General features: G+C 40.9%; 1 protein-coding gene across 1 annotated transcript in view; it reads right to left on the reverse strand.

Annotated features, from left to right (window-relative positions):
• The window catches only part of MAD1L1 (mitotic arrest deficient 1 like 1), a 380536-nt gene extending 366210 nt beyond the window's left edge, over positions 1–14326 (reverse strand). Inside the window, exons 1-9 of the mRNA XM_055805552.1 lie at positions 14240–14326; positions 12666–12819; positions 11261–11401; positions 9300–9479; positions 7766–7890; positions 7017–7098; positions 5677–5807; positions 4284–4398; positions 3313–3374 (exon numbers count right to left, since the gene is read on the reverse strand). Of these exons, the coding sequence (XP_055661527.1) occupies positions 3313–3374; positions 4284–4398; positions 5677–5807; positions 7017–7098; positions 7766–7890; positions 9300–9479; positions 11261–11401; positions 12666–12815 (986 nt within the window). The 5' untranslated portion in view covers positions 12816–12819; positions 14240–14326. The remainder of the gene's footprint in view (positions 1–3312; positions 3375–4283; positions 4399–5676; positions 5808–7016; positions 7099–7765; positions 7891–9299; positions 9480–11260; positions 11402–12665; positions 12820–14239) is intronic.
• Positions 14327–14666: the final 340 nt, after the last annotated feature.

Genomic DNA, 14666 nt, shown 5'->3' on the forward strand with positions numbered 1-14666 from the left:
GCACGAACCATTTTCATACCAAGTTACTACCCCAAGTACTAGACAAGAAGACTGTGATTGTATGCATGTAGCATCAAAGTGACTTAAAAAGATTTGATAGCAACAACGAACAATTTTCTTTAGACTAGTTGACCCTTCTTAAGGTGCCCAGCTGATAGTTTTTACATCAGGCTGAGCCTGCCAGACTGGAGCAAAAACAATTTTTCTCCAGCAGCAGGAGAAAGGATGCCATCTCCTGGGCGGCTCTGCACACTGCCATCCAAATACAGCACCCACCTCCTCTCACACACAACCTTCCAGAAACATTTTTCTGTTAAAACACATGTTGTTAAATGGCAGCTAAGAAACTACCTAGAAAATATGTCTAAGCTATTAGTCAAATGCTGGAAAAACAACCAAGTCTGTCATGATTAACATGGTTCTTTCAGTGAAGACGGTCAACAACTCTATTACACAAACACTGGATTTTGAAGAAATACAAACTACATCAGCACGTCCTGGAAAAAAAGTTTGTTTTCTCCACACAGCTCTTTCCTAATAACAAACTCCTATGCTAGCCATACATTAATACCCTTCTCAACGAGGGTAAACTGCAAAATAAGTAAGACTTTCTACTTACAAAGCAAGAATTTCAGATATTTAGTACCTTTTTATTCCTACAGCAGGAATATCAAGTCACAGCAACACGTGGTAAATGTTTGAAATTCCCCAACAGCATAACAGTGACATACAAAACAGACCTACAAGACAAAATTACACCCACGAGAAAAAAAGCCAACCAGAAAGTAGGCAGTAAGATCAAGATATCAAAAGGATATATAATTGAACACAAAAAAAGACTGTGCAGATTCATAATTCATACATAACTATGGTGTGTATTATTTTATTATTTGGATATTCTGCAGCTTACAAGGATATTATGTAACAGTTGTATAAGGCAGGCACTAATTCCAAGGGCAAATTCTGGAAAGAACACTGCTCCACAGCAACGCAAACACACCAATGTGCTCTAGAGCTAGAGCTGGTTTTGTTTCCATATTTATGTTTATGAGAGCAAGAGGAAAACCCAGGAGCTTACAAGTGGAATCCAGAACTAGCAAATACAAGATTAGCCTTTGAGTAAACTGTTAATGAACTTGCCTTCCCCCCACAAGGTGAAGCATTATAAATACTTAGCTCGTTCATTGTTACCAAAAAGAGACCAATACTAAACCCAGTAGGATTACTATTACACTTCTAAAAGCTGTACCTCCTTTCCCAAGTATTATTACATAAAATGACACATGAAGGTCTGATCATAAGCCAATCTGACAAAAAGGCTGCTGGGACCAGGCAATTGGTGAACAGAAACCACCAAAAGCAGACAGAACAAGCCCTATGGAAGTGCTAAAGGAAATGAAAAACCATCCTCTCCTAAACCACTACATGCTGCACACGCTTCCCTTACATTCTCTGTACCAATGAAGAACATAAGGGAAGATGAGAAATCCTAATCCATTCCCTTTTCTGTTGCTTATCTAGTTATTAGCAAACAGCACATTGCTCTGGCTCTTTCGGACAATTGTCCCACTTGTTCCCACTTTCTTCTACTGTGAGATGGGCAAGTAACTCTTCTCAAACTTTCACCAACAGCATACTCCAGGAAGCTAACCAGGACAATGATCTCTCATCATCTTCATCACCCTGACCAAAAATTAACATAATTCGTGCTGTAAGAAGTCTAAGCAACAAAAAAACCCCCAAAACTCAACAAAAAAAAACACAAAAAAAAGAGAAGGGGGGAATCATCCAGTTCCACTTGCTACAATTGCATGCAAAAGATGATTTTCCTCAAGAGCAATTCCCTTTTCTGTATAAGACGCCATTAATAGCACTAAACAATATGGCCCAATCAAAAACGTAACATTTTACAGTGAATATTCTGATTTTAAATGAAGGAGTTATTAGGCTTCAACAGGCAGAATCACTTGGTTCCATTTCTCTCCCATTGTGAAATTACCTCATTAAACCTTTAACAGCTTGAGGTTAAGTAAAAAGCTTTTACTCCACTGTCTGATAGAACAGGTTTTGTGAAAAGCATTCATACAGAAACTGTCCATTCCTTGCCATAGGAGATTTAGCACAACTCTTAAGTTCATCTAAATGTATGTATCCTCAGCAGATGCAGGACAGAATCTCAAGTATGCTACCTACTAGCATGACTTTAGAAAGAGGCTCATTATCTTCATTAAACAGAAAACAGTGAGAAAATTATGGGGGCTTTCCCAAGTTGAACACAATTATCTTTCACATGAAGCAGTAATGTGCCTAAACCATATGTACATATCCAAACACTCCTACTTCCAAACAACCCCAGCAGTGTGCAGACACAGCTCTGTTGTTGGGCAGGTGCAAGGAATGGAATAAAAACACCAATCTGTAACATTAGGTTCTGCGCAGGTCATCCAATGATCCAATATGGAATGTGATCTGTATTATAATACTCACATCAAGACAGTTATTTATGAAGAACCATCTCTCTTTCTAATGTAATAACAAGGTAAATGTTTAGAGAAAATAAAGTGGTGCTGAAACATGACACACAAAAGCACTGTAGCCGCACAGAAAGCCTTCTGCAGTGGAAACAAAATGATCACAAGATGCACCATTTACCAGTCTCTCTTTATACTCCATACCTACCAGAGACCTTAAAAAATCTGGTTCAGTGCTCCAGATGTCAGGAAGAGTTGTTACGTAACCGTACACAAAGAGACTAGCTTGTGTTACAAGGGCGGGGCAGGGCAGCATCCCACTTTTATAAGAAACTGCATTTATTCCATTTCTCTTGTTAGACTAAATTAACAACTGTTCTTCAGATGCTTTAGGGAAGAAAAGTCACAACAACATGATCTGACAGCTTATTTTGATACCTGGATTTCAAAGAAACCATCCTTACAACACTTTGTCACAAGTAACATACATCCTCTCCTCTGGACATGCCCTAAAATTCATAAGAGTTCACTTACTAAGCTAGCAGAACCTCTAACTAAACATGAATGAAGCTATATGCAAGAAGTTCAAAGAATTCAAAATTGAACCTTGGCTTCAGAGACAGTGGTCAAGCTGACTTGGCGAAAAACATTTGTTAATTGCCCAAGATATTTTATAACGCGGTATCTTGTGGTTCTTCTCATAAATAATAAAGAGTACTGGAAGAGCTTCCACATGAAGAAGAAATAGCAAGAAAGTGTGACCAACACACTTCAGAGATCAGATGATTAAGAGGAAAGTGGTTTAAAAGTTTTACCTCCTTCCACAGCTGTGAACACCTACCTGATATTCAAGCCAGTGCTCTGGTCCAGTTTCTCCCAGCTTTTTAATTTTCCCAGAAGTTTCTAAAGCAGAGATCAAAAGAAAGGTTAGAGACTAAGAGTTTTCTCATAATCCTCCAGTCAAAGTCAGTGTCTTCCCTTTTCCTCCTGTGAATTTCATTATCATCTTACCTAGTACTTTTAGCTTGTCATTCTCCAGCCCTCACAAACATTTTCCCAGTCACCACAGCCCTATGACACACAGAACCCATGTTACACCTCAGTATAGATTACCTACCCCTGTGAGCTACCATCACGATACTAGACCTTGGCAGGCCAGACTCCTGGCAGCAGAGAAGAAAACAAGCTGTATTCTCAACACCAGTTCGGTAGCAGCTGAAGTGCCCATCTCTCCTCTTCCAGTTTCTCTTATAGCTTTTTACTTTCAGTCAATACCAGATAACATTATCCAAACCTGATCAGATACCAGCATAGTTCTGCAGATCAACAAGTTTACACAAGTAATGTCCTGACAACCCACTTGTATGCTTGATACAGAGTGGGATGGAAGCAAGACAATTCTATTCATCTAAGACCATATTCTGGCCCTGCTAGTATTAGCAGTAATCCAAGTGTGTATCCAGGTTCTTACCACATGCCTGTTAAGCTCTGCCCAGACATGGTGTTGCCTAACACCATAAAAAAGCATTTCCAACAGCAAAAAGGTGTAAGAGACACAGCAAAGCCAAAAAAGACACTACACCAAGATTGTTCTTTACACAAGATGTCCAGCTGAACATTTTGCCTTTTTTCCCTTCATTGCCTTAGCTCTCCTCATGCTGGCATTTGAGTTTGGGAATGCCTGGTTCAAACCCATTAATTAAGTCAGGTATAATGTCTTAAATAACACAACACAGGAAGAGCCTAAAAGACAGGACAGGCAACAAAGAAAATCCTACTTTGCTCATCCACCAAGTGTTCCCAGCTCCTCACCTCATTTTCCAATTCAACGGTCACTAGCTGTGCTTGGACTTTCTCATAGCGTTCCAGTTTTCTTTGGAGACCTTCTACCTCCTCTTTAAGCAACCCATTGTTTTCTTTCATTTCCCTAAGGTGAAAAGAAAGACAACGATTAGAACCATGCAACTCAGCTCACTCTCACAAACTTCCAGATACACATGGAATTACAAGGGAATTGTATGACATTTAACAGACATTATGATGTTCAACCGATTCACTTCTGTAACCTTCACAGCAAAGCCACTGCTATCAAAAAAAAAAAACCACCAAAAAAACACAACGCAGCTTTACCGAACTGATTTTTGTCTGCTCTAAGTGCCATCCTAATTATGTCCAAACAATCTGAAGTTCTGTATCTGCTTTACTGATTGGCAAAGCAGCACGAAGGGTACCAAAAGACTCCTAACTCTGATCTTCAGTCAGGTTGAATGCAGGATTGGAACACAGCAAGCGGCAGACACTCAGGCTTTTTGAGTACTCTGTGGTGACCAAGCAAGCATTGAGATTGCTTCTCTCTACTTCAATAGAGGTGTGCAAGGGTAAGATAAAACTTTTTTAAAAAATTACCTTTAATCTGTTGGTATCATGTTTCTGTGCACAAAAAACAAGCATGAGAAAAGATTGCAAGATAAACAATTTAAATGATAATGAAAACAATAACCAGAACGAAGTGAAGGGAAATTACTTAATTTTAGAATAAGAAAAAGCTGGCAAGATCACTCAATGTAATCTAGGCTTTTTTTTTTAAATGCACCAGAAAATGAAAATTAAGTTTATTCTTTAAAAAAAAAAAAATATCTTTAAGGCAAGTTATTTCATAGTACATAGAAATTTAATTTTTCAAATTAAATGCCACTTCAGAAACCCAGAAAGTCTACCCTACAAAGGGCTGTATCAGAGGGCTTTATAAATTTAAACAAAAGACTTTCCAAACATTATGCTGGAAAAACAGCCCTTTAAAAAAGTGGTAACAATAACTAAGCAAAAACAGTTTTTAAAGAAACACTCACTTGTCTCTTCTCTCTATAGGAATTTCTTTCCCAAAGCTCTATAGAGTTTATCACTGTCTTTAAACATTTAATTTTGCTCTAGCAAATATGTCACCATCCAGAACAATCAATATGCATCCTGTGAGGCTCTTGTGTTCAGGAAGATTACCCAGATGTTGTCAAATCCTCTCATCTAGTAACGATCACAACACTGCTCAATTCATACACAGTATTTATATGAAATATTTAAACTTCCTTCTAAAGTTTTCCCTAAAGTAAGCCCAAAAGAGGGATTTGAAAGAGCGTATAGTGCAATGGTAGCAGGTACAGAAGAACACAAGATAAGTCTCTCAACAACTGAACAACCCTTCATTCACCTGAAGTAGGCATTTTCCTCCCTGAGTTGGCGCAATTCCCGCTCCATTTTTGGGAAACGGGCCAGTTCTGCCTTCATGTTCTTGACAATTAGAGCATCATGTTCCTGCTGGGAGAACTTCTGTTCCAGATCCTGGAAAACATGGGACGACAAGAGAATAGCAATGATTAACTCGGAACTCAAGAGCTACCTCTCCATTGTACTTTTTAAACTCAGTGACATGAATGAAGTTGGAAGGGAACTCAGTAGGTCATCTGGTCCAATCCAATGCTCAAAGTAGGGATGACTCATTCCATTTGTAACACCTGGGCTGGCCTCTTCTCTACACCTGTTTACCCTAAGTTCATAACAAAAAAAGAACTCTACTAATCATTAAAAGGACCTTCTTCTACTGATTAAACCAAATCTATGATTTTCCTGTCTTCTAGCCCTCTGTTCATGAAGTGTAGAGGGGATGCTTGGATGGCCTGCAAGAATTAGAAATGAAAAGAAACACAACCATGCATTTTAGCATTACGGTAAACGTTACTGTTTTTTCTCCAAAAAAGAAGAAAGTTTATTTAGAGCTGGATTGCACTCTGATAATCTGTTTCCCAACCTTTCTGTTCAATTAAGTCTCTTCTTGCAGTCGCAGAGCTGGCAATGAGGCTGGCTTTCACTCTAGCTTTACTTCACAGCAACTACAGGCAATGCCACTATCAGCGCCTGCTCAAACCAAAGCAACTCTCCATATCTACCTCTCCCACAAAGATAAGACAAGTGAAAAAGATACGCTCCTGCCAGCCCACACATTAATTTGAAAGGACATAAAGCATCTCTATACTCACATTTAAGTCAGTGCAGTTTTGAAACCTTTGCAAATAATTGCACTTTCTAAAAGAGCAAAACCCAACTCCAGAAGAAGGATTTTCTGGGAAGCAGAAGAGTAACTGTAGCTGCTAAGTTCATCCTCCACCATTTGAAAAAAATGTTGCTCTAGAAGCAATATTTTGCAGAGCAATCTTGTGCTCTGGCACAAGACCAAACAGAACATTTCTCCAAAGTACTGCATAAGGACATAAATCACTTTTCTATACAGAAAGCATAGGTGGATTGCTTTTTTCCCCAACCAATTGATACAACAAAGGTGAAAATTGTCATGTTCCAGCTAATTGTAGGTACCCTGGTCAACTCAAATTAATTCAGCCAACTTTAGCTCCCGCTGACCACCAGATCAGATTCTTGTAGGACAAACTAACTTTATTTCTGCAATAGTAATTTTAAAAAAAAAAAAACACTGTTCTGTTCTTCCATGGAATAAATTAAAAACTGAAGCTTTATATAGGCCACAAAGATTCTTACCTTAATCTTCTGTTCATATTCTGCCAGTAGGGATTGGCTTGCTTGCAATGTCTGGATTTGCTGACTCGCCTCTTGCCATTTTCTATCAGATGTAGACACAAGAGGCATTTAGCACCCAGGAATCACATGCTAGAAACAACCTACATGCAGAAGTATCTCTGACAAACACTTTTAAACACCACTAACAAGCTATATGGCACTCAACATAGCTTCACACTCATACCATCTCCCTCTAAATTATAGACAAAAATAGCCATTTTAATAAAAAGATCTATCTTGAGAAGTATCCAAAAATCAAGACACCTTAATTCTGAAACAAACAAATACACACTCATAGCAAATAAACAGCACCTTTGAAACTGAAGAGTTGAACTTAGTAAGCAAGGAAAAACACACTTATCTTTCAACTACCCCTCAACTATGATTTAAGGCTCGATATTTTTGTTCTGTTCAGTCTATAAAGTTCAGATTAGCCTTTCCCACCCACACGCCTTCTGTTAACTCTCTACCACGAACACAAGACATTGCCAAGATTTCAAGCTCAAGTATTTTTTTCTTCTCAAGGTACAATTAAATTGCACCTCAGAGCTAGTTTCAAACAACGGTTATAACCTGCACATCCAGATCAAAGAACCCCTTTGAAGAGCAGAAATCAAACGCTGTTGAAAGTTTTTCTGAGTGATGACAGCTGCAGAAGACTGAAGTTTTGTTTGACTTTTTCCCCCTACAGTCATTCATCCCCTGCTTACTTATGTTGAACATCCAGTTGTTCCATCAGTTCCTGCTTCTGAGAGTCTTGGCTTGTCATCTGCATCTCTTGATTCATTATATTCCATTGCAGCTCTGTTATCTTCCCTTTTAATACAGCGATTGTCTGAATTAATGGAAAGGAAGAATAACTACACAAGGCTATGACTCTCCAAGCTGGACATTACAGATGTTGATAGTCAGAAATCATATGCAACTAAAAAGTACCAATGTTGAATCTAGAAACAATCCCACCCACTGGCAAACCTTCAGACCTGCAAACTCATCTCAAAAGCAAAGACAAGAGAAAATCATTTAGTCGCTTTCATCTGTCACCCAAATTGTGATTTCCATTACCTATTTAAAATGGGTGACCTCAAACTGGCATGAAAAATATCAAGCTTAAAGCCAGATGATGATAAAACACCAGTATATATATTAAAGTAAAAAAATTATGCCACAACCATTCCAAATACATTTTGTCTGGGTTTCAAAATTGAAAATGTCTGGGTTTGCCTCAACCAAATACCAGATGTATTATGCTTTCCTTAAAAGTAGAGGACAAGTTGTTTTTAAAATTTTGTTCAAAATATCTTCACTCTAAAGAAAAATGCACAGGTTTATTTCAAATAGCCATTACTCTGCTCCTTTGAACAAAGAGAGAAAAGCCTCAAAACATTACATACGTAAGATGTTTTCTAGACAGAGATGCATAAAGGGTTCTCATCTTGATACTGATGGATGTGGAAATAAAAAGAACACAGAAATAGAACACAATTCACATGTGGGTTTAGTTTATCTCATGTGCTGCCACTGCCTCCCTGTTTTTAATCACTGATAACTGGCACATTAAATCTGTTTACCCGCTTTATCACATAGATACATTTCCAGTGACACCTAGGCAGGAGGAAGGTTTAAGGACCTAGTGCTTGCTGATCCACAACTGGTGCAAGAAACCAATTTAAACAGAAAAGTTTCAAATTAACTAGCTGAACTTAACTATCATAATATCTGAAAAGGCTGAGGGTTGAGAAGACATTCATCCAAAAGACCTGAAATTATTATCCAAGCATTCAATCTACAGTGGAACACACAGGCACTTAAGACGCTTCAGGAAGATAAACTTTGTACTTAACTTTGGCCTCATTTACTCTGCAGTTCTCCCTGCTTCCCTGAACACCTTCCCACCTTACCTCCTCTAGCATTTCCCCTTTCTTTACACAATGTCATGTAACCTGACTTTTGCACATGTTTTCCTCCTTCTCCATATCAATCTGTCTAAGAAATCTCATCTCATTATTAATTAACACTGCAACATCTTCTGACTTGCTCACTTGGGTCTGGACTTGATTAGGTTCCAAACTTTGACACAAAGACACACTAGCATTTATTTATTTCCAGATGATGAACACAGTGATTCCAATCATTTTGTTCGGTTGTGTGGGGTTTTTTAAATCAAAAAGGGCATTTTCAATTCACAAGAACTGCAAAGTCACCTGAAGCTATGAACAGATTAAAAAATTACTCTGTTCTTACTTCATTAGCTTCAGCTAATTTGCTCTCCTTCTCTTGCAGCTTCTTACTCGTTGTCTCCATGCTCTTCTTATAGGATTTGTTCATCTCTATTTGTTCTTTCAGTTTATTTTCAGCTTCTGTCTCCCTTTCCTGATATTGCTTTATGCGTGTGAGCAGCTCCTGGTTACGGTCAGCCTCTCGCTTGCAAAGAAGGAAAAAAAAGCAAAGAAATGTAAGAAGAAAGTAGCACAAAGGTGAAGCCACTTTCATTTCTCCTGTCTTCATTCCTCATTACTGTGGCCACCAAGGCATCATCATGGAACAATATTACTCAGACCATAGCTTTAACCTTTCCACTAGCAGGGGCAGAGATCCTACCAGCAGCAGATCAATGCCAAGGAACTATGCAGGGCAATGGAGCTAGAAAATTAAGACAGTCTTCCAAATCTCTTAGACTAAGACATGAATATGAGAATACAGACATGGTTTCACAGGCTCCACTGCACACTCTCCAGTGGATCAAAGATGAAAACATTTGATGCTCCAATTTAAAGCTGACCCATGCATAGCAAATTGACTTTCAGAAACTCAGTTCTCTGTCGTTGGGTTAATAAGACGAACTTCTCTCTGCAACTTCTTGAAATTATATGAGGCTATTTAATAGAAAAGAAACGGGATTTAAACGCACAGTATTATCAATGAATACAATAAATATTTTTGCAGTCTGACAAACTTTCATACACCATTTCAGTTTGTTCCTACCACAAATTGATTAACAGTTATTGAAAAAATGTGCAGTAAATTGCCTTGCTAATCAAAGCAAATCGAGACACGGATTTACATAGTAAGCAAGGATTATGCAAAGCAGTGTGAGGTTCCTAAAACCTTTATCCACATGACTCAGAAAAACACAGCATCTGAGCAGGGTAATTACCACAGTGCTGGATTAGTGCTGCTCCCTTTTTTTATACCAGTATTTCAAGGGTTTCTGTGACTGACTCAGCTATATTCCAGTTTGAACTCTTTGTGGCCTAACCCACATCACCTGACTTCAGAGGAATGAGGAATTTAGTCACTGACTTGCTATTTCACCACTACACACTAAATCTGTCACCCAGCACACCCTTGTAAAATGCAACAAAAACATGCTTATTATTTTTTAAAGATTTCTTTTTAAATAAATTTAAATAAATCCTTTTAAGTAAAAAAAAAAAAAAATCAGACCTTTATTATACTACAAAACCCACAGATCTACTACTTATTTCAGTAACATAGTTAAGCAAACATATGTGGGCACAAAACCAGAAACTAATAAAAGCTGTTAGTCCCTGAGTGAGGCTCACTGTTTTATCAGTGCAAGCTCTCTTGTGTGACAGTGCATGGTTGGCACTGCTGCCATTCCAATTAATTACAGTCACAAAAACTAAATGCTTGCAACTGTGCCAGCAGAAGTTTAAATTCATCTGGGAGAAAAACACTTAAACACTTCTGGGAGAAACAAATTCCAAATCCCTTTTGTTATTGCTGCCTTCAGTGCTAAACTAACAGAATCTAGTGATCAGATCATCAGTTTGTCAACCAAACAAGGCTTCAGCGCTCACACTCTTGGGTACATGAGCAATTAGTGCAATGCACTGCGAGGGGATCTGTAGAGCAAAACAGTTGGTGCTGGGAACTCGACACTCACACCACCACCACATCTGCAGTAAATGCAAACACAGTAAATGCTTTCCAGGCGCATTCACGAAGACAGTGTCCATTAGCAGTTGGAGAGCACCAAGCTTTCTCCTGGCCTGCATCTTTCAGTTTAGTTTCATCCAAAAGAAGTTGACTACACATATTCAGAGACACACCACGGCAAACCAAAGCACAGCACGTGAGAAGTCAACAGCGTATCCCTGATCCAAACACCAACACAGATGTGCAAGGTATGTTCTGACTTCGGCCTATGATATCAAGTCATCTGCAACTGTCATACTTACCTCATAGTTTCTGGCATTGGTATTAGCTGCCTTCTCTAGCTCAATGCGCGCTCGTTTGTGGCTAAGCTCCATCTGCAACTTCTCTCGTTCCACCTGCAAGAGCTGGGATTTGGAGCGGATTTGTCCAGCTTGTTCTTCCAACTGCCCAGTTCATGTGTGAAAAGGGACATTACACACTATTAACAGCATTGCAGTAATATCATTATCTCACACCCTGTATTATTCAGCTGATACTTGCATGCCATTTCACAAATTACAAGGAAACTATCGCCATATTTGTGGTACTTCTCACATCAGCTGCAGATGGGAAAACCAAGAGTTCAACAACACAGAAACCCCTATCAAATCAATGCTAGTTGGAAAGAGGTGAATTTCAAGTTCTTCATTCAGAATTTCTCATTCAATCTCTAGAGGTACTCTGACAAAAGGTATCTAAAAAAAGGTTAATTATGAACTCCACAGGCCTCTAAAAGTAACAGCAGCTAACCAAGTGGCAGAGATCACGCTCCCCAAGAAATTTAACTGCTGAGCGAAACATGTTTTTCTAACTGCCTGCTACATTACACTTCTTTTTTTTCATTCAAATTACCTTAAGGCACAGACAGTATTAATAGAATACCTCACATCTAAGCAATGTACATTCAACACATAGCTAATGAAGACTCTCTAACGACAGACTCCTCTATCTCTGTAAAAGACAGAAAATGCATAAGTTTTTATCAACATTTCAAGTCCATCAGATTTACACTGAAAAAAAAGCAAGCTTATTTTATACTTAAGAGATTGAAATAGAATTATTTTAAGGAACAGAAGACAGAATCTTCATTCCTGCCTAACAAACGGTCCTTATGATCCAAGATGTCAATTTGCTCCATGCTTTATGTGCATGAGGCAGCTTACAGGAAAAAGTCAAAAAAAACCCCATGTGGATATGAACAGAAGTGGACAAGAAATCACTACTGGTTAGCACATCAAAGCCACAGCACAATGCAAGTCTCCTGTATGTGTCCAGGCAAAGAAACTTCAAGGAAGATTGTGAAAAAAGGTAACAAAGTGACTTACTAGAAAAAGAGTAACAGCTATAAAGCTCCTTTGTTCAGAAATGTCAGAACAACTTACAACTGAATTTCCTGAGCTGGTATACAGACATAACTAACAGGGAAGAAATTCAAAGGACCTTTCTTAAATTTTCACAAAACAGAAATAAATGTCTGGCACTGAAAAAAGGGGAAATATTCTAGAACGTTGACCAAAAGCAAGCTTCCACCATTGAGCTTGCAAGAATATCAGTTTTAGAAAGAATGGTCAGATCTTAATGAAATCAATCCCGAATCCTGAAATCAAAAGGAGTACACAACCACACTGAAGTGATACCGCAGGCATCACCAAGATGAGGACACCTCACCTGCACCCTCTGCTGGTACTCAGTCTGTAAGGCGCTTTGAGTCGATCCTGGCGTAGCCAGCCCAGACATCCCCTCCATACGCTGCGAAATAAAGTTGTTGAGGGATCTCAGGGTGGAGAAAACAGTGGTATTACCTTCCAAATCCTCCATGGCTCTGGAAATACACAGAGACTCATCAGAAAAACGATCAGAGCAAGCTGTTATATAATGGCTGCTTTAGTAAAAAAAGAGATCTAACGTCATTGCCCTGAAGAAACACTAAATGCAAGGTTTTCCAATTTACAGGAAAACAAAACCCAACCTGCTAGTAACTGGTGGGATCCACAGATACTGCTGGGGTGAACTGGAACCAGAAAACACTATCCAACCACGTTTGAAGTTGTAGGCCTCTAAAACAAGAAACCGATGCAAGACATCCTGTTCTTCCCCGAGCTTCCTACCCAAAACGGTTTGATTTTATTTCAATACACTCTCCCCAGAACATCAGCCCATAAGCATATGAAGTCTGTCGTAAGTCATACAAAATTGAATTCTTTCCTATACAATCAAGATAGATTCTGGGATGCAAGCTGACATTGTAGGACATGAAGATCTACAACACTGAACACTAACAGAACTCATTACTCTTCCTCCAAACGTTTGAAGCTGATGGGGGAGTAGAAATAATTCCGTACTGGGAGCAAACCCTACCTTCTACACAACTTGATTCTGGTTTCCAAAAAAGCACTTTGGAGCCTAACTTCCAGTAACAAGGCTTCCCAAGTTCACAGATCATTTCTCTAAGTAAAACTGTGTTTCCTTGTTCACATCAAAGTTTTTGCAATTCTTTCTTCAAATTTGGAAGGGCACTAACTAAAAGGCCAAAGACAAACTAAGCCTGGAGCTCGGAAAAGCTTGCAAGTTTTTCCAGGAGATTTCAGGAAGACCCTCTGGTGACTGCCCACCCCAGCAAGCCCCAGCAGCACAGGTGAAGGCTCAGGACCAGGGAAGACACTGAACACTCACACAGGCTCCTACCAGAGCCACGGGCATGGGGTAACTCTCAGGGTAAGCCAGCAGTTACTCTTCTGATTTACATCATGACAATGAGGAGACATAATAGAGGCACACTGGCAAGATCAGCCAAAACCCAAATGAAAACGTTTATTCGAAGTAAGTACCTCAGTACCACAGATAAATAAATTCGAGAAAGACCACTGCCAACAGGTAACTGCTCCAGCAAGCCGGTTCCGAAACCAAGATGAGCGTTAAAGATTACGTTCCTCCCCGCTGCAGAGAACCCTTTGGCAAAGGCTCCCCGGGAGGGCACCGAGGGACCCGCTGCCCTCACAGCCCCGCGCCTTAGACCCCCGGGAGCGGCCGCGGCCGGGCCGCGCTGAGCACCGCGGGGGGCTCGCCCTCAGGGACCCCTCCGAGGGCGAGCGGGGGAGCGGGGCCCCGGCAGCGCCCACAGCCCTACCCCACCTCAGGGGCAGAAGAAACGGGGACACGGCGCAGCCTCCCCCCGCTCGGCCGGGCGGCGGGAACGGGCCGGGCCGCAGCCCCCTCCCGCCCTCACGCGCTCCCTCACTCACCCGCCGCGGGCGGCGGCGCGCGCCCCGCTTGGATCTCCCTCCTCGCCCCGGCGCCGAGATCTCACGGGAACTCGCGCCAGCTCTCGCGAGAACAGCGGGCCGGGCCGCCGTAACGACGGGACTAGGCGCGCACGCCCGCCGCGCCGTACCGTAATGCCCCGCCTCGGTGCGAAGCCCCTTCCAGTCCGGCCTCCCCCCGCCGCCTCTCCGCAACCCACCCCGCCAAAACCGCACTGTCCCCCGCTGCAACCCGGGACGGAGCCGCAGCGCTCCTGCCCGCGCATGGGCCGTCCTGCCCCACCGCCACTGCAGCCGGGGGAGCCAGCCCCAGCTCCCGCTGCGAGTCGCAGGCAGCAGTTTTCCCAGCAGCGCACACCAACGTTATTTTTTCCCCTTCCCAAACACACAAAGCAACACTCAACGCCCC

Source organism: Falco peregrinus, chromosome 5, assembly GCF_023634155.1.
Source record: "Falco peregrinus isolate bFalPer1 chromosome 5, bFalPer1.pri, whole genome shotgun sequence".
Taxonomy (NCBI): Eukaryota; Metazoa; Chordata; class Aves; order Falconiformes; family Falconidae; genus Falco; species Falco peregrinus.